Genomic DNA, 19388 nt, shown 5'->3' on the forward strand with positions numbered 1-19388 from the left:
CCTCTACATACTGGCTACTGCACACAATCCCTCTCCTGCTTCTGCACCGCGCCCATCAATCCATCATCATGAACAACTAGTTACACTCGAAGATGGCTCCTCCGTTGAGCGACCCCACGGTGGCCGAGGGGAGCATGACGTTTGACATCATCCAACATGGACACAAGGATCTGGTACAAGCAATTGCTTTCAATGCATACGGCGATCGATGCGCCACTGGCGGCGTTGACGGCAAGATCCGCGTCTTCAACCGCCATCGCGACGATGTCTGGCGACTATGCGACAACTGGGGTGCCCACAGCGGCGAGATATTAGAGGTGCATCCGGCCTGGCCCCATCCATTGCGAAGGCACAACTCGCGCCGCGCTGTGCTAACGCTGTAGAACAGCTTCAATGGCTCCCACCCACCGTCTCCCCCAACCTGCTTGCCTCCCTCGGCATCGAAGGCCGCTTTAAGTTGTGGGCTGAAGACCCCGAGGCTGCGCCTGGAAAACGCTTCAGTTCCCGAACCGGAAATGGGAGGGCTATCTCTGAGATCAAGTCCGGTCGGTGTCCCTTCCGATCCTTTTCCCTCAAGCACGACGAAGTCACGCGATGCACCTGGTTTGCGCTACTTGCCACCGACGGCCATCTCTTCGTATACGAGAGCGAGCAACCCGAGATGCTGAGCGAATACGGGAAGATCGATGACTTCCAAGCCTGCTCGAGGCCGAACAGAGGAGAGGAGACGTGTTTCAAAGTCCGATTCGATCCAAACCCCGAGCCATGTTACAATGCCTTGCGCGCCGGCGTCTCACAGGATGCATTGAGTCTCGTGGTCTCAGGCATGCTTAGTGTCAAGATATTCAGGACCCGCGAGACTGTCTCTAGTTCATTCGGCGCGGAAACCAGAGCGCGCGAATTCTATTGTGCCGTCGAGATACCACACACACACCTCGTGCGCGACGTCGCATGGTCCCCCGGCAACTATAAAGGCTATGACATGATTGCGACAGCTTGCCAAGATGGATTTGTGAGGGTCTTTAGAATTGATACACCTTACCCAAAGAATGACGGCAAAACATGGACCGCTGAGGATATCGTTAGTAGTGGTAAAAGTACCGACGATGGCATGTCATCCAAGAAAATGCATCCCCGCAGGTTGTCGCAAGCGCCCTCCGGAATAAGAGTCGAGATCGATAAGTCTGGAACTCACGGGGAGCGTACCTCCACCGGCGAACCCGGCCAGATCGAGCACACGGTCAAAGAAATTTCAAAACTTGATGCCCACCAATCGCCTGTCTGGAGGGTTGGCTTCGATGATGACGGTCAAATACTAGGAAGCGTCGGAGATGAAGGAAAGTTGATGTGCTATCGACAAACACCGAGCGGTGCATGGGCGAAGAGCTCTGAGCTTGGTATGATGAAGACGAGAATGACTGGGCCTGCCTGAGTTGCATACATATGATGGCAGCCTTTACCTTACATGAAAACCATTGCTGGAAGCTGGTTATCCTCGCGTCTATTTGTGATGCTCCGGTTTTCTTGTGAAGAGAAGTCTGCCTCTCAGATTTGTCATTCTACAACATCGAGGCCCTAAACTTCCATTACCGTCAAGAGCCCTGAACTCAACCACCTGATCTCTTAAGGCGGTAACCAGCACTCTGAGCAGGTAACTTGTCACCACACGGTTAAGCAACATGTCTAGCACCGCCTCACTAGTCATCTCTTAGGACTGTGGAACTACCTCACGCTACCGTCAAGAATTAGCTAGTTTGCTGATGATAAGGGGGCAATGCCTTTCAGGTTTCCAACGCAACACGGAGATCACGTACGAAACTTAGGAGGAATCAAAGTATTGCAAACAATATCCCACACCCAAATCCAGTTCTAGGGAATTCCTTGCAGCAAAGGCAGTTTGGACTAACACTGCCATTTTTGATGGGTTGAATGGGGGTACTCGTCGTTAGCAAGCGATGATACTGCAGAGTTAACGAAAGGTGCAACTTAGCAAGCACCTTCATGCTACCATCATTTACATACCTCCTGAAAACACCCCAAGCATGCTAGGATTATTAAAAGGAGAGTTTAGTTCACTGCATAGAGTAATGTGTTAGGACACGCAACAACAGTTGACTAAAAATAATGAGCTGTTCATTATTTAAACGCATGGGTTTATTCCCTAAGCGCAATACGGTCCATATACAGTTAAAAAAATAAAAATAAAAAAAGGCTGAGGGGTCTTGACAATAGGCACTCTTTCTACCACCAGCACCTGACCATCATTTGTCAGGTACTATTCGTCCCCGCGTTAAGACCATTCATCTGTAATCATGCCCCTGTTGCTGTATGATTGAGGCGCTAGCAGCACGATGCCTCGGATGCTTCCAGTCTGGCAGGTAGACAACATATGAAACCACACAAGCTGACTAAGATGACAAGAGAACGAACGCTTCACCTACGTGTACAACTACCGGTACTCAGTACAGTACAATTCCTAGGTCAACCTAAAGACATCAAAGACATGCCGTTTGTAGACAAATGAAATAACACTAGCTTAGAGCAAAGCTTCTCTTGCCAGATTGGGCAGGTATATATATAACCTAGCTAACAGCAAAGATCGTCCTGAGGTTCGAGCCCCCCGTTCTGGCGTCAGCCACCTCTATTCTTGAAACATAAATATTACAGAATAAGAGCTGAAACAAGCAGCTGAATTCATGGCGCCATTGGAAACCTTACCACTCTGCCATCGCACCTAGGAAGTAAACTTCACGTAGTTACCTACATAGGTCATGGGGTGGATAGCCTCGGTCTATGCCCAGGTTGCAAGGGATAATGAAGATCGCCGTTAGCAATACCTGGGCATAGTTAATCGCAGAGTCTTGGTCGAGCCTTGGCTTAGCCTCGTTGCATGACGCGAGGGTATGTTACACTATTATAACGAAAGATGTATATTTATAGTCTCAGCTCCTCTATTCTGACTGCGTATTTAGTCCATGGCGGGTCGACTTTATCACGGTCTCGCAACTTTACATATGAACACTAGCTCAAGTGTTACATCTTGAACCCTTCACTCCCGCCAGCCAGGTTACTTATTCTGAGATTTTTTCATAACATTCGCCTTGCCGACTCTACTTACTCATTCATTATGGCTCCCCGATCTTCTCTTCTTGCCCTCTCCGTCCTTGCGGGTGCCGCGCTTGCTAGAGACGTCCCACAGAATGTCCGAAACTTGTATAACAGCATCAAGAGCCAAGGCCAATGCTCGAACGTCTTGCAAGGCGGGTTCTTCGCCCTCTCAGACGGCAGTGGTGGTGCGTAGACGTCAACACCCTAATAGCGCTTACAATCACGTGCATTCGGTACCCTTTACTCACATCTACAAACAGATTTCACGTATTGCGGCGACCGCCTCGACAGCAACGGTATCATCTACCAACAGGGCACGGGCGGTGCGCTGTCAGACATGGACATCGACTGCGACGGCGTGCAGGGGTCGCCCGCGGATGACGGCCGCTGCGGCAACTCGGGCGACACGCAGTCCATCACGTCGTTTGCCGACACGGTGCAAGGGTATAATCGCGGCATCGAGGATCTCGACGCGAATATCCATCCTTACGTTGTGTTCGGCAATGTCGGGGATGAGCCTGGCTTTACAAGCTTTGATCCGCAAGAGTTTGGCATCGAGCCGCTTAGTATTATGGCCGTTGTCTGTGGAGATCAGTTGGTAAGTCTCTCCAGCTCTTTCATTTCACTCTTTCGTCTCTGTTTTGCTCTTGTTCCTTTCTCTACCCTTCTCGGTCATCTATTTTGTTCACTAGTCATCCGATCATGCGAAAAGCCAGATGTGTGAAGTGGAAGACAGGACTAGACTTACTCCACTCCATGTTTTCAAACGCAGAAAGGGTGTGCGAGGCTCATGCAGACTGACAACTCTCTACCAGATCTACGGAATATGGGGTGATGAGAATGGTGTCGACGGTCCTATGTCCATGATCGGCGAAGCCTCCATCTCGCTCGCGACGGCGTGCTTCGGGACGGGTATCACGGGTGACAACGGCCATGAGGAGACGGACGTGCTGTACATCGCGTTCCAAGGCACAGGCGCGGTGCCGGGCCCTGACGGCGCGAAATGGGATGCTGCCAATTTTGACGAGTTCGAGGCCAGCATCCAGAGCCTTGGTGATCAGCTTGTTGCGCAGCTATGAAGGCGCGATAGCGACGACGAGGACGAAGGGAGAGCGGCTGTGTTGAGGTTGGGTACGACCATCTGGTTTCTTACCGTTTGGGGAGTGATATGGTGTTTTGGATGATGCATACGTGCATGAATTATGATCGCACGTTGAATAAACGGTATGCCTTCAGCCATGAGTCCACAATCCGTTTATTTGTCTCTAGATATTTCACACGTGAGATAGTATCATCTAAAAGGCCATGTAGTAAGTATCTACTACGAGAGTGACAAATATTACCATTCAACCGAGTCACCTGTTTTTTACCATTAAGGCAAACCCCCCATCATTTAACATCCTTTCTTCGCTCACAGCTTAACTGGATGCTTCTTTCTCATCTTTGTCCCAAAGACAAGCACAAAAATAGGAATAGGGATGATTCCGACCGTAATGAATCCCAGCAACGAGCACCCCCAGCCGAGTCCCAGGGACGCGAAAAGAGACGGGCCAGCGAGCGGGAGGAATGCGGCCGCGATGCTTCGTAAGACAGTGAAGGCGGCGAGCCCCGAGGCTGAGTACAGTGGATAGGCATCGATGATATACGCTTGGCTGGGCAAATACAATCCTAGAATGGCGATGCCGAAAGGAATCAAGCTTAGGATGGGCGCGATCCAGTGCACCTTGTAGTAAGTTGTCCAGCCGTACCAAAAGAAGGTAGTTGGGGCTGCGCAGGCTATTGTTGTTCAAGTGTCAGTGGTACAGTCAACGGTATGGTTATGGGCATCAAGTTGGGAACCATGATAGGGGTATCTCGACGTATCATAAACATTGACACGAGACAGATGAGTAGTGCTTACCGTAGTATAGGAGAAGATGTAGCCGCATCTCGGGCTCAAAGACGCCATTGTTCTTTTTGATTAGGTGTAGAACTGTCCGGTCTGATAGAGCAGAGAAGCTCCATAGGCCAATAAGGTAGCCGAGTCCTATGGCCAAGTAGACGAGACCAGTGAGGCTCGTCGGGAAACCATATTGATCTTCAAATGTCGGTGGGATTGTGTTGAACATCAGATACACTGATATGATCTTGTCAGGCGAAACTTCACAGTGAACGAAAATGAGAGCCTGTACTTACTCGTACCGTAAAGGAACGCCACGTTGACTGACATCAGAAAAATAATGGGCGCTAATACAAGCATCTTCAAGGGTCGTACAAGTCCAAGTAGTACGAGTTTCGATTGCGATACCCTCGTTGTCCCGGCTGCATCATAGCAGTTAACCAAATCATCTCTCTCCAACTCCTTACTCAACCGCTGAACTTTACGATCGATGAGAACCTTGTGACAGGTCTCCGGAAGGTAAAACGCCAGGGCAGCAGTAACAAGAGTCGATGGAATGAAGACGATCCAGGGATCCCATCGCCAACCAATTGAGCCAACAATGAAAGCCCCTATTAATGGACCCAGAGTTGGTCCCACGATTGGTCCAATACTCCACACGGACAACGCTTTGCCACGCTCAACGACAGGAAAGAGATCTCCTATGACTGCACCGCCGAGTGTCATACAACCGGCGCCTCCAACACCACAGAGGAACCGGAAGACAATAAGGGCGTCAAGACTAGGAGCCAGCGCACAGCCGATATGCCAAATACAGAAGAAAGCGTTCGCGCTCGACAGGACAAGGGCGCGTCCGTAGACCTCCGACAGCGGAGACAGGAAAAGGGGGCCGACGGCGTAGCCCAGCAGAAAGATACTGACGGGAAACGACGCCTTCGTGGTATCCGTGGTGCCGAACTCTTCGGCCACGGCATTAATAGCGGGGGCCAGAATGGACGATGAGAGCGGCGAGAAAAGCGTTATGAGGCCCAGACAAGTCACGACGATCCATTTCTGGCGCTTATCGAAGTTTAAGGGCATGGCCGGGTCGTCGGGTCCGTCCCAGCCAACGATGCCATGATCGAGGTCGGACAGCGGGATAACGGTAGGCTCGACATCTTCTTTCACGCCGCTTACCCTGCTGAGAGTGCGGGAGATTCCGCTGCGCTTGCTGTGCTGGCTTGTCCTTGTTTCTACTTTGCAGATCTCATCCTGATGTGTGGTTCCTATAAGCTCGGTATCCAAATAATAAGATTTCGAGGAAATGCACCCGAAGCGACTCACCTCTACGACATCTTCTCTCTCGTCTTGGCTGATCTCATGGTCATTGTCAGACGCCGAGTGGCGGCGTTTTTCATGAGACGCACTGTCAGATTCCGGCGACATGATGGCAAATAATTACGTTTTATTAGGACTACGAGAAAAAAGAAGAAGAAAAAAGGTGAAGTAATACTCAATTAGACCAGAGAATACGACTCGGTCATAGTGGTTACTATCGTGTCTAAGCAGCGCCGAAGAAGAGTCCAATGCGTCCAATGCGCCACAACTACATAACAGAGCGCAATAGAAAAGAAATCAAACCGAGGCTGAACTCTTCCTTTTAAAGAAGGAAGGAGTCACGGATCTAACATTCCACTCATGCTGGTGTGATAGTCCACCAACGCCACAGCAATCCTAGCGTTACTGCTTTTAGACAAGATGGACGAAACAGGCGGGATGAGGACAAGCAAGTTGGGGGCTTGATTGGGGGAGGGCGGAGGCGGGCAGGACGTTTCACCCCGCCGGGCCATGGGGAGCCATGCTCGAGATAGCTAGGTTTGCGGTCAACGGCAGGGCGTGAGTGCGGGTTTCCTTGCCCGGCATGTCGTTCGGAGTTATCCTCATCGGTGGTGACGTTGTGGAGTTGCCCGGGGTTGTAGTACCTAGCAGAGACCTAGTAAGTCACTGGGAGATGTAACGCTATATTGCAATAGTGATAGTGCCACATGACGATATGGATCTCGACAACCTTTACTAATAAAGTAAGACACCGGGAAGGTAAAAGGTGACTTGGTATGTCCGGTTATTCCCTGGAGTCATAGAGAATAATCGGATATAGTTAAACCCCACAAAATATCAATCATATACATAGTAATTAGTTGAGACTGGGGATCAGATAGACCAGACTTTTCATTTAGATCGGATATACTTTCAGCTTTTTCTATCTTCCTGAACCTATACGGTAGATATGTTCACTGTTCAACTCCTTGAAATTTTCTTCGAGTATATGGTGCTGTAATCCTTTAGCTGCGCTAGACCAGTATGCTGTAGCTCCTCCTAGTGATACTTTGGCGATTCATTTCTATTTGTGGCGCCGCATAATTCGCCAATAATGATTCTAATGAAAATATGATTAAGTATTAATCTGTACACATGACCGGTGAAGATTTGTAGCACTGCCATCTTGTACAAGGGGAAATAAGGCAGCAAGTAGTGAGCGAAAGAGGCAACTATGCTCTAAGCATATTATCCTTTCAACCCCTGAATCGCAACTTTCCCACTGATATGGCGGTTTGTATTTCTGTGGATAGTTTTCTCAAACTCACAATATGCTCTGCGAGCTGAAGTTCGAAGGACATTGGCAATGGACGTTGCGCAAACTTGCTAATGAAATTTCTCAAATGCAGGATAAAACTTGAATCTTAGGCAAGGTGATCAGCTTTAGCTGGGCCAGATCTTGCTTCTCAAGCCGGACTGGGCGATTCATAAGGTGAACCATAACGACCAATTGCTTAAATGGTATTTCTAGATTGAAAATGTTATCTATGAGATCTGTTGAGATTCAACTGCCATCACGACTCTGGTTATGAGCGAAAGCGAAACAGACGAATTTTCTTTTCTGAATGAGCTTTCATCTGGCCTCTGGAGTCAGTGTGACTCCAAGTTCTAGTCATTGAAGACGAAAACATTGTAACCTAGAAGACTGATACGGTCCGCACGCATTAAAGCAGCTGGCGTGTTACAATGATAGCACACTTTAGGTTTATTTAGTAATGGATATTATACTACTGTCTTGCCTCGTAATCACCTTTGGTTCTCGGCACTTTCAAGCGGACTCGAGTCTGGTGTAAGTGTCCTATACTTATGTAAGGCAGATTAAAGGATTCTGTATGAAATAGGTAGCATTTTGGGCGGGCCGTATAACCATTGTTGGACGATGTTGCGTCTAACATGCATACGTAGTACCACATACCAGGCTCGCAGAGATGTATCGCATTTGCAATTATGTTTTCTTTAGAGAGTATAAATACTCGATGCCTTTAGCACTATGACATCCAGTTTACATGTCAACTCATGATTGTTAAAAACCTCGGCATCATGGCTCACACTAATAGAATAGTCGAGTTATCTTCGCTTATTGCGCAACAGACTACAATTATCAATGATTTCTTTGAAGAGAATCAACTACCGACCCCATCCTTGGACCTAGATGCCCTCCAGTTCTTACCGATCCCAAATGAAGCTACTCACGTCAAAGCTGCTAGGGCGCGGGTAATCGAAGCCTGCTCAGAGCTGAAAGCATTGCTCACCGGCCCTAGAGAGCTACTAAGATTCAATGTTAGTTTTATATTCAACCTTCGATCTGATTACGTCTTTAGTTTGAGGAGATATTCTCTATCCCAAACTGATGTTCTAAGCTTACGTAGACTTTAGTGGACAGCATATGTCAGTGTCAAAGCGATTCTCCGCTTCAACCTAGACAAGTCTTTTGCAGCAGGAGAGACAACATCCTTCGAAACTATGTCCAAGTTTTCAAACCTAGATGTGAAGATCGTTCGACGTATTATTAGGCACGCTATTATTAACCACAGATTCTTCCAAGAGAACGTTCCTGGCGTTATAAGTCACTCTACGCTGACGGCCGTGCTTAGTCGGGACGAAATGGCGAGGAACTCATTGATAGTAGAGCTAAACGAGTTTTGGCCAGCAGGCGTCAAGATGGCTGATGCCATCGAAAAATGGCCTAACTCAGAGGAGAACAACGAAACTGTACGTGTAGCTCACCTTGATTATCACCACGAAGTTCTCATCACATTTTCAGGGTTTCTCTCTAGCCAACAATAGCAATAAAGGAATGTTTGATATATTTGCCGATAATCCGGATCGCGCCGATAGATTCGGACGGTACTTTTCGAAACCAGACTCAACTGCTGATGGCATACTTGAGAATTACCCATGGACAGAGAAAGTAACGATGGTGGACGTTGGGGGATCGCACGGGAGCGTTGCTATCAGCATTGCTGAGCGATTTCCTAACATCAAGTGTATTGTCCAGGACCTACCTGATACCGTCACTGAAGGGGCCTCCTATCTTCCTAAACACCTAAGGAATAGGGTAACGTTCATGGCGCAGTAAGTCAAAGCCCTCGTCTACAGGTTTAAATGCTATGATAGTGTCAAGCGTCGTTAGAGCCATGGGTTCGTCTTCCACTCTTATCAGCATTATACTAAATGTCAACCTCAGCGATTTCTTCAAGCCTCAGCCAGTTAGTGCAGATGTATACTATTTCCGCTCGATCTTCCACAACTGGGCTGATAAATACTGCATCAAAATTCTTCAAAATCTTGTGCCTGCTCTACGTCCAGGTGCAAAAGTTATAATTCATGAGCGTATACTGCCCGGCCTTGAGAAGCTGACTACGCCAGATGCTATGAGGGCAATGTAAGAAACCTCCTACAAACATACCTATTCAGGGTAATCTACAGATCACCGTACCAGTTTAGCTTACAGTATAATCATCAGAAATCTTGACGTCGGGATGCAACAGTTGTTAAACGCACAACAACGCGAGATGCACGAATGGCCTGAGCTTTTTCAACGTGCGGATTCCCGTTTCCGCTACTTGGGAGCTCACCAACCTGAGGGGGCCATTCGTTGGATCATTGAGGCAGAATGGCAAGGGTAGAATGATTGAACGTATTGAGTAATGCGCTGCATGATATTTTGAGTCGGGGTTCTATGCCTGTAAACAGTTTGTTACGAGGCTAAGGCGTCGTATGACTCCCATTAGTCTATGAACTTAGAAGGCAATTAACATAGTCGAGTCTATCTTCTTCTGCGTTCTGCTACTTGTGGAGGACTACTCTTGACGCTATATCTATTTCTTAATGTTCAGTCTATTCCGTTTTCCGGCTTCTCCTTCCCATGTTTGAGTGAAAAGCTCTGCAGGAACATGTCGATGCGTATGCGCCCTAATATAAAGCCGTGCAAACTGTTCTCCTCACAGGCCGGATGATCGTTAGCGCTACACGGCGTCGCAGTAGGAAGGGATCCGAATGGACTGCATAGACTTTGACAGCCTTAGAGCGGTTGACTTATCTACACATACGACTATTCTACCTAAGCGCTAGCTAGCTAGCCTGCACGCTATCAACATTGTCAGTTTCTCAGACGCGCCATGTTAGACCACTACAAGCAAGTGAAGAACAAGCTGGTAGTTCCTTTCTTCATATTGTATTATCATTAATATGTCTGAGTTGTTAGAAACTGCTCGCGTGACCCTCTTCGGGTCTCGGAACGCCGGCAAGAACTCCTTTGAACCCGCCTGCGATATCCCGAGTTTGGCATGCAAAGTCGTACTCATCACAGGCGCCGCAGGAGATCTGGGCCGGCAGACCGCCGTGGAGCTTGCGCGACATGGCCGTCCTGCGCGCATCTACGTTGCCGACCTGCCGCGGGATGCCGATGCCAAACGGGGCGTTATCGAGCGCATTCAGCACGAAGCACGAAGCGATGACGGTTCCAATGATGGCAAATATGAAGCCACTGACGTGCGTTTTCTAGATTTGGATCTTACAGTTTTCGAAAGTGTGCAGAAATGTGCGGCAGAGTTCCTTGCTCAGGAGGAACGCCTTGACATCGTTGTGCTGAATGCGGGCATCATCAGCAACAGGGTAGGAACGACAAAAGAGGGATACGAGAAACATTTCGGCCTCAATTATCTCGGTCATGCGCTCTTGTTAAGACTCCTGCTACCGTTGATTCTGTCTACGGTTCAACAGCAAGTTGACGGCGATGCTCGTGTTGTCGTAGTTTCAAGTGAAGGACATGCAGTTGCGCCTGCTGGGGGAATTCAATTCGCCAAGTTGAAGACCGATTGCGCAGATATGGTATGCTTCACTTTATCCACTCCTGCTTTTCACTTCAAGTCATTTGCTCTGAACGAAGAAACTAATGCGCATCTTACTATCAGTCATACGCACAGCGGTACGGTCAAAGTAAACTGGCCCTTATCGGACTCGCTCGCGAGCTCGCGCAGCGCTATCCATCTTTAACGACAGCTTCGGTCCATCCAGGAAGAATCTTGACGGGGATGGCTACCGCCTTGAGTAAAGAGAGCTTGCTGGTACGCCTGACAGCACCCCTCGCACCGCTCGTCTGTGTGTCGGTGGTCATAGGAATCAAAAACCATCTTTGGGCTGCTACGAGCCCCGATGTCGTAAGCGGGAAGTACTACGAGCCCGTTGGCGTTCCGGATAAAGAGAGCAATGATGCGAAGAATCCCGACTTGTCGAGAAGGCTTTGGGAATGGACAGATCAAGAACTGCAATTAGCTGGCCTGCTTTGAGAGCAAGACATCCATGTTTGGCTCCCCCCAAGAGTGATATTATAACCTGTATCAATTACTTGCCGAGAGCCAATGAGTTTCTCTCGGAGCGGTATAGCGAATTACCGATGGCGATTGTTTCCAGTGCTTGGGTATATTACCTAAGGACTCATCACGCCAATAGGGTCCAAGGCCTCGTTATTGACTTCTTCGGCACGATTCCCTTCACTGTCAATGGAATCAAGGTGAGGCCCGATATTATATATAAAAAGATTATGAAGCCCATATCATGAGTGTGAATCTCGCGATTTCGCGATGCCAATGGACCCTGCAGCAAGTAGGTAACCCCTAACGCGGTACTGCAGGTGTACGCACTCCAGCGCTCCACTACAGCTACAGCTACAGCTACAGGGATCACCATGCGCCATAGCTGCAGGGCGTTAGCGGGCTTCTAGCGCCATTTAGGCTGTGGTTCAGCCTTGTAAGACAGTTGAGGACAGGTTTGCTGTTTGTTTGCGACAATGACCGACGACGACGACCTCGTCATCTCGGTCTGAGGTCGAACAACCCCACCGCAAACACTAAGCAGATCATTGCTTGCTCACTTCTATTACTACTCTGTCCACCATGTGAGCCACCTGTCTTCGGCTTCTTTACTTTCCTTCTCCCCGTTCCTGTCTTTCCTTTCCTACTAGGAATTCAGCCAGACAGACCTCTTCATCTCATCTTCCCTACGGGACTACGACGATGCGCGAGTCTTCGACATGGCCACCCAAGTAACCTCGACTGCGCTCTCGCGCACAGAAACGATCAATCTGAGTGCCTTGTCCCTTGTTTGCGTGGCCGTCCTAGTCAGGACCTTGGAGGGCGAGGGCGAGCCCTTGATAGCTTCTCTCGCCCTTAGCGGATTGGCCTTCGCGGCCACCTATGCCACCATTAAGTGGCTTGGTCCAACCTTCATCAAGGCAGGCCTGAAAGGCCGCGATCTGTCCAAGGTCAACAACAGCAACTACCTGCCCGAGTGCATGGGCGCCATCTGCGCTATCGTCTACCTTCTGATCATCATCGTATTCATACCTTTTCCCTTCTATAAGGATATCGTTGTCGCTACTAGTGGTGGTGGAAACCGGGATGTTGTCATGAATGTCGAGTTTGTCGAGAAGGGAAGACTGCTGCACAAGTTCCCGCACAGCAAGGTAAGCATCTGACGGCCTGTCACGTACATCTTTTTCTTCCATCCTCGCTCGCAACTAACAAGATATATCGTGCAGCTGGCATCCTTTCTTTCGGCAATCATCTCTCTTCAGAGCATCACTCTTCTCGGCATCGGCGATGACCTCTTCGACATTCGTTGGCGACACAAGTTCTTCATTCCTGCTTTTGCCTCGATCCCGCTACTTATAATCTACTTTGTCGACTTTGGTGTCACCTCCATCGTCCTACCTACATTCCTCCAGCCCTACGTGGGTCGCGAATTGATCGATCTCGGCATACTCTACTATGTGTACATGGCCGCCTTCTGCATATTCAGTCCAAATAGCATCAATATATTAGCTGGGATCAACGGCATCGAGGTCACCCAGAGCATCGTCATTGCGCTCCTACTGGTTTTCAACGATGCCCTATACTTATTCACCCCATACCCCCATCCGGCCACGGACTCGCACTTGTTCTCGCTTTTCTTCCTCCTGCCGTTCCTCGGTGTCAGCTTTGCCCTCCTCTACCACAACTGGTATCCAGCCCGAGTCTTCGTTGGAGATACCTACTGTTACTTTGCTGGCATGATCTTCGTCGTTGTTAGCATTCTCGGCCACTTCTCCAAGACATTGATCCTTCTCCTACTCCCTCAAATCTTCAATTTCGTGTATAGTGTGCCCCAGCTCTTCGGCCTAGTCCCATGCCCACGTCACCGACTACCGCATTTCAATGCTCGAACGGGATTGCTGGAGCCCAGTGTCACCAAATGGGAAAAGGGGAAACAGCCGCATCCCATAATTTCTCATACACTACGTCTGCTAGCGCAATTTCAGCTCTTGCAACTGAAGCAAGATGAGGATGGCCGGATAGTCGAGACGAGTAACTTCACCATACTCAATCTATGGTTAGTCTGGCGAGGACCAATGAGAGAAGATAGACTAGCTATAGAGATCACCGTCATGCAGACCATGGTGGGATTGTTTGGTCTATTTGTGAGGCATCGACTCGCTCTGCTTATCTTCCGAGAGGACAACTGGAGCCTCCGAAGCGCCATTTAGACTTGGTGCTGCATACTAGATACCCCTTCTGTATTCCCAGCTGCATTATTATAGACATATGCTGACACATGAATGTGAGAAAGAACTAAATCTGCGGTATGTGCAACCAATAATACAAGCGTAGCTTTTACACCTCTTTATCGTCCCCCTTGATGCCCTCTTTCACGCCTCTTCGATCTCTTCACGTCGTTCTCCAATTCGGCATTGCACACTTGCAAAAAACAAATGACCAAATTACTTCAATCAGTGGTACAAAATTTCTCCCACAATCCTCCAGGCACTTCTCAACGTCTGGTACAAGGTCACAACGGCGCTTGTCCTCGACGTTGGGCTCCAACTTGCCACATTGTTGAAATAGAGAAGGTGAATCGCCGGGTTTCTCTCGCGCAAGGAGTAGGAGCTTGTGTGGTAAGTGGGTGCTTTCAGGGCTACCGCGCACATAGTCGAGCCAGCTCTGCGAAAATTGGCGCGCTGCCTGTTCAGACAAATACCAGAGTCAATAACGAAGAGTAAATACTATTGATAGTCCCAATAGTCGAGGAGTTGGCCAGGGTGATAAAATAGAGGAAATCTCTGCTTGGAACGACACTCCATCCATCGATGTCGCAAGGGGTATAAAAAGAAAATTATACTGACCAGGTAATCAAATTGTGTTTGCTCGTGGAACAAGATAGCGAGGTACAAGCATCTCTCCCCGTCCTCGGTGATGAGCCCAAGGTCAAGCCCAACCGGGGAGAAATCGTGTTTATCTTCGTACATCTTGTACGCGGCCCGTGAAAGGCTCAAGATGAATTCATTGAGCCCGTCCGGGATCGAGTATGTCTCCGTGAACGTCCTCTGCAAGGAAGCGGCTTGCTTGAAGAGCTCCTCGTCGCTGGACTTCTTGGCTTCCTCGAACCCTTCATTCCATTTTTCCACCTTCGCGAGACTCTGGTCTTCCAGACCCTCCAGCCCTGGGAGCGAGGGCCTGTTGTTCGTCTCTTGTATCCCGCTTTCGCTCATGCCAGGGCGAAGGTAATCGGTACTGACTTCGCTGTTCATGGTGAGATAGACACTAAGAAATGCTACGGGTTGGCCGTGGTTTCCGTGAAAGTGTTTAGCTGAGAATAGTTCTACAGAGATTTCGATGCCGCATACGTAGGGGGGAATTCTGGTGGCTAGTTGGTGACCGGAGCAAGAAAAAGTAGTTTGGTAGAATAACTGCGACGGCTGGGTGTACACTGAGTTTTCAGAGCAGATAAAGGGAAGCAAACAGTGATGCATGGTGAAACGAAATGTTGGTGAAATGGAATGGTAGTTGTTGATCCCTTACTTCTCGCCGCCCTTGTTCTCTACGCAAACAATGAATCATTTTCCGTCTTGACGCACACAATAGGCTCCTTATTTCCATGTCATATCCCTTCGAAAGTTTTCTAAGCATCGTATTGGACTGTATCGATCTGTTTTGTCATCTGTCGCGTCACAAACCCCCTCACATATCAGCTGAGCCTGGATCTGATGCCATATGACCGTCCAACAACTTAACGCTTGAACAGATGTACATACTGCCACTCACTTTGACGTCCTTCTATGATATACTTGGTTGGCATATGATGTGGTAAGTCCAATTCTGAAAAGTGTTATATAGTTACACACTTTGAGCTTGTCCGTAATATCTCTAGAGCATAGAATGAGAATTGTGAATTTATTCTTGGAACACCGTGATGCGTAGGCTAATCATGTATAAAACGGCTTCAATGCCTCACTGCTTTCCCAAAGCATATTTTACATCTGCGATTCCTGGGAGAGGTTCAATACCTTCTCAGTGATCTGAGATTCGGCGAGCTTCTCGCTTTTGAGGAATTCGGTGAGATCGAAAGTCCCTTTGTAATCCTCAGCTGGTCCCCAGGCCCTCTCTACCAATTCGATACCCCCTGTTTCTCTTAGCATTGTCCAGACAACCCGGAAGGCTGTCGGCAATTCAGTTGCATCGGTGTGGCGCATTCCGTCGACGAATGCCTCCGTTTTCGAGAATAAAAAGGTGCTGTTGATTGGGAATTGAATTACAGTCTTTAGCTGAATCAGGATAACTGGCCAGTATGGCCAGCATGGAGCTTCTATGAATCTAATCGGAATGTCGGCAGAAACCATGAGTCGAACCTCATGAACCATATGCAAAACTCGAATCAACAATCTCTTGAAGCCTTTGGAATTACAATTGTCTTCTGGTATCGTATGGGTCTGTTGAAGGGTTTCAAAGAGGCTTCCCAAAACAGTATATTGCAGAGCAAGCTGAGGCGGAGAGGTAAACGGAATTGTTGTTTTCTGTTCCGACATCTTGTACGTGATCTCTCTGTAGCCAGCTTTGAGAATGTCGGATGAGTGGCAAGATTAGGAAAGGAAGTTAGCTGCTCATCGAAAAGAGATTCTCATGCGGGAATGTTTGGTGAATATAAGGAGGGAGCATAAACACTTCTAACCATCATCACACTAGTCCAGCAGAATACAGAAATATCTTCACGACGCAAGGATTAAAATCTGTTACCTGAAGCAATAGCACGGCCCATATGTGCTCTATCAAGCAGTTTTTCTAAGACTTTCTGAATCAGAACCCAGTGTGTATGTTTTACCCCTTTTTACTAGGATGTTCGACCCCTGAAAGGATATAGCTAGTCACTCCGAACCATATCTCTGCCAATATCTTGAGGATATGAGCTTAGAGGAGATGAGTAATGCCCTATGGCATCCCATAACTACTACTTATAACATAAGGGCTAGGCTAGCCTTGCAGTAAAATCTTCAAAGTAGCTTGTGGGAAAATATGAGTGTAGACTCGCACCCTAACTCGTAACAGTCTCATGCCTGGTTTCAAGAAAATCACGAGCTAGTGAGTGTTTTTATCACGTATACATAGTGTAGGTCATTAGCCACGCCGGAAATCATGGGCCAATCGTTTCGAATACAGGTTAAATTCAGCTACGTCTCAACGTATCCCTTAAGAGGGACCACCCCTAACAGCTGGTTACAGTGAACAGGCCCTTCTACGGCACCTCGTTGGGGCTTAGGGTGAAGTTGTATGGTGCACGTAAACGAGCCCAGTCCGTCACCGCAGTAGCTGTGTAGTTCCTTGCCTCATCTCTGTATACAAGACCATTAGTGAATGTCCGCACGACGACTATCCATATGATCACAGGCTCAGACCCTACACATACGTAGTTGAGAACACATAGTTTATAGCAATATGTGCTTGTGTGTTGTCCACATAAGGGACGATTCTTGCCGAGACAGAGAGAGCCGATTCGTCGGGGGTTGAGTCCATAGCACAGTCGCTGTAATCCGAAGATAAGGGAAACCCAGCCCCAGATCCCGTGCAAAGAGCCTCAAAGGCTGGGATATAAGATTCGGACCCTATTGATCCATGGATGGAGCCGGATACGGTGAACCCTGGTAACACTTAGCAACATGTTGCTTCTCAGTAGCATCACATGATTGTAAAGTGCATGATATCAATCCTTGTACAGAAAGTTGATGTTTATTAGAGAACGTGAAGTCTTACTATACCAACTAGTCGTCGGGTCAGCCGGGTTACCATGTGAAAGCCCTGCCTGATACTGCGTGATGTTCCAGATATAGTCACCAACATCTTTGGCGAAAACTACTCCCTGCACAGCCGAAGCGGTGATTAAGAAAAGGGAAGCCGTTTCGAAGTGCATGTTTGACGTTCTAGGTAGCCCTTCGCTGGCGAGGCAACCTGTCTGCCTTCAAAATCTAAAATAATTATGCGATTGCTCTTATATGCATTTAGTTTCGTTGATACTTAACTTCGAGATACAATCAGCTAGGTCTATATACGGCGAGCATGTTTGCTAGGCTAAATCAATATTGTAACGTTCAATTCAATAGTGTAACCATGCCACATATAATGGGGCCATTGCACTACGTGAACACGAAACGACATTGATCCAGACCGCGGCAGGCTGACCGGGTCCGAAAGACGTGACCTAATGGAATGCTGGGGGCGAGCCATGCGACCCTCGAGATCGGACTGCCGATTCCGGACCGGCTCGTACTGTCATTTTCAACGATTCTCATGTAGCGCAATCACGTCCGAGAAATTGCTTTCATTCTCAAACTCCAACTTCCAGATTACTTCTTACAACTCAGCGTATGACAACTAAGCTAGACTCAACACCAGGAAGTCACCCGTGTAACATGAGATCAGTTGCCAGTGAGTCATGCCAAGTTCGAAGAGAAATCATTATGACATCAAATCAACAAGGACATCGGGGCTACTCTTTAAGCCCATGCAGACTTGCTTAACTAATCTTAATCCATACGAAATGGTACTTTGCAAGGTAGGAGGTAAGCATACTGATACTCTGACGCTAATTGAATGAGTGAACAAGAAGAGAAAAAGAAACGATCACATAAAAATACCTTCCCATGCAAGGCAATCATGCGTCTAGACTTTTCCCTGTCGAGTTTCGTCTTGGAGAGACATAGTCTTCCAACACTGATCGCATCAACTTACTCGCCAGCTTCTCTGTGATACTCACACAAATGCAAGGTCTACATGTCCAGTTATAAACAGATTCTAAGGTCGCCATGTTAGGTGTGGACTTCATCAGGCAGCAGCAGGATTGCAGTCAGAATGTTTTTCTGCCCCCCTTTTCAGCCCCTTTTTCTCCCCCCAACCCGATACTCTTCCAGTAGTAATATCGTTCAATGCAATAACAAAGTTATTATAGACTCCGGCAACTTCAAGTCTCTAAGTTGTAGTTCACCTTTCACTCGGTTCTGATTGGATCGTCGACCATGCTGTCAACCTTCAAGCTTCCTAGCCACATACTTAGCTTGCTTAGAAACAAACACCCCTCCCATCTCTGTCTGTTTCCTCTCTTCTTGCTCAAGTGAATAGAAGCTTTGAGTAGCCTCACGCTTACTATTCTGGCTATATCATACCGGATACTTGGATTTTATTTGAATCGGCACCGATTGTATTATTGCATTGTTTCTGCTACGGTAGATGAAACCCATCTAGCTCACACACAAATCCAGAACACGTTTCATAGCATTTCTATCTGAGACCCCAGAGTCAGGTGGTACAGATGCTACCAAGCACCAGAGTGTCAGTCATTCACCAGGTTGCACACAGCCCGCCTCACGTCACTGAACTATGCTACCTGCACGGCAACTCAGCCTACCAAACATCCGGCAAGGGTACACAAAGAAAGATCCCCCACAGCCTTGTAATACAAGGCAACGGCCAGACATGCAAGGGAGAGCCATCTTCTCATTCGTCTGCTGTTCAGAGATAACAACCCGACCTTGTAACACTACCACCACCACCTCACATGACAGCCTATCTATATCAAGACTTCTCTCCGCCCCCTTCAACTAGCCCCCCTTTCCCTCTACGTTTGTTTCGCCGGTGGTACCTCCTGTTAACCACCCTATCCAGCCCAGGACTCAAACTCCTTTCTCTTTTCGACATCCCTCGAGTCGACACATACTGTTCGAACACTAATCCACAGCAAGGTA

At 48.2% G+C, this 19388-nt stretch overlaps 9 protein-coding genes across 9 annotated transcripts; 5 read left to right on the plus strand and 4 right to left on the minus strand.

Moving 5' to 3' along the window:
• Positions 1-92: 92 nt before the first annotated feature.
• Positions 93-1432, plus strand: F5B22DRAFT_644537 (WD40-repeat-containing domain protein; the record flags this gene model as incomplete). Its single annotated transcript, XM_047978440.1, has 2 exons — positions 93-317; positions 389-1432. 2 exons carry the CDS (start codon positions 93-95, stop codon positions 1430-1432), a joined length of 1269 nt encoding a protein of 422 aa, XP_047832811.1.
• Positions 1433-2381: 949 nt separating this feature from the next.
• F5B22DRAFT_51930 (chitosanase) lies at positions 2382-4361 on the plus strand. The gene is made up of 4 exons (XM_047972612.1): positions 2382-2901; positions 2973-3293; positions 3369-3706; positions 3924-4361. The coding sequence occupies exons 2-4, from the start codon at positions 3128-3130 to the stop codon at positions 4185-4187; spliced, it is 768 nt and encodes a 255-aa protein (XP_047832812.1). The 5' UTR covers positions 2382-2901; positions 2973-3127; the 3' UTR covers positions 4188-4361.
• A 158-nt stretch (positions 4362-4519) lies between these two features.
• On the minus strand, positions 4520-6412 carry F5B22DRAFT_644539 (major facilitator superfamily domain-containing protein; the record flags this gene model as incomplete). Its single annotated transcript, XM_047978441.1, has 3 exons — positions 4520-4884; positions 5009-5224; positions 5284-6412. The coding sequence occupies 3 exons, from the start codon at positions 6410-6412 to the stop codon at positions 4520-4522; spliced, it is 1710 nt and encodes a 569-aa protein (XP_047832813.1).
• A 1971-nt stretch (positions 6413-8383) lies between these two features.
• F5B22DRAFT_635036 (S-adenosyl-L-methionine-dependent methyltransferase) lies at positions 8384-9972 on the plus strand (the record flags this gene model as incomplete). Its single annotated transcript, XM_047977080.1, has 5 exons — positions 8384-8623; positions 8720-9055; positions 9108-9418; positions 9531-9728; positions 9810-9972. 5 exons carry the CDS (start codon positions 8384-8386, stop codon positions 9970-9972), a joined length of 1248 nt encoding a protein of 415 aa, XP_047832814.1.
• A 235-nt stretch (positions 9973-10207) lies between these two features.
• F5B22DRAFT_52001 (uncharacterized protein) lies at positions 10208-11710 on the plus strand. The gene is made up of 2 exons (XM_047972620.1): positions 10208-11176; positions 11260-11710. Exons 1-2 carry the CDS (start codon positions 10535-10537, stop codon positions 11632-11634), a joined length of 1017 nt encoding a protein of 338 aa, XP_047832815.1. The 5' UTR covers positions 10208-10534; the 3' UTR covers positions 11635-11710.
• On the minus strand, positions 11711-12206 carry F5B22DRAFT_52002 (uncharacterized protein). The gene has a single exon (XM_047972621.1). It carries the CDS (start codon positions 12032-12034, stop codon positions 11786-11788), a length of 249 nt encoding a protein of 82 aa, XP_047832816.1. The 5' UTR covers positions 12035-12206; the 3' UTR covers positions 11711-11785.
• Positions 12207-14126, plus strand: F5B22DRAFT_52003 (glycosyl transferase family 4-domain-containing protein). The gene is made up of 2 exons (XM_047972622.1): positions 12207-12809; positions 12885-14126. Exons 1-2 carry the CDS (start codon positions 12378-12380, stop codon positions 13866-13868), a joined length of 1416 nt encoding a protein of 471 aa, XP_047832817.1. The 5' UTR covers positions 12207-12377; the 3' UTR covers positions 13869-14126.
• Positions 13959-15434, minus strand: F5B22DRAFT_52012 (uncharacterized protein). The gene is made up of 2 exons (XM_047972623.1): positions 14505-15434; positions 13959-14343 (listed from the first exon to the last, which is right to left on the minus strand). Exons 1-2 carry the CDS (start codon positions 15129-15131, stop codon positions 14050-14052), a joined length of 921 nt encoding a protein of 306 aa, XP_047832818.1. The 5' UTR covers positions 15132-15434; the 3' UTR covers positions 13959-14049.
• A 953-nt stretch (positions 15435-16387) lies between these two features.
• Positions 16388-17717, minus strand: F5B22DRAFT_598406 (uncharacterized protein). Its single transcript, XM_047974365.1, has 3 exons — positions 17404-17717; positions 17060-17291; positions 16388-16985 (listed from the first exon to the last, which is right to left on the minus strand). Exons 1-3 carry the CDS (start codon positions 17558-17560, stop codon positions 16889-16891), a joined length of 486 nt encoding a protein of 161 aa, XP_047832819.1. The 5' UTR covers positions 17561-17717; the 3' UTR covers positions 16388-16888.
• Positions 17718-19388: the final 1671 nt, after the last annotated feature.

The sequence above is a fragment of the Xylaria bambusicola genome (assembly GCF_022495145.1).
Source record: "Xylaria bambusicola strain CBS 139988 unplaced genomic scaffold F5B22scaffold_11, whole genome shotgun sequence".
Taxonomy (NCBI): Eukaryota; Fungi; Ascomycota; class Sordariomycetes; order Xylariales; family Xylariaceae; genus Xylaria; species Xylaria bambusicola.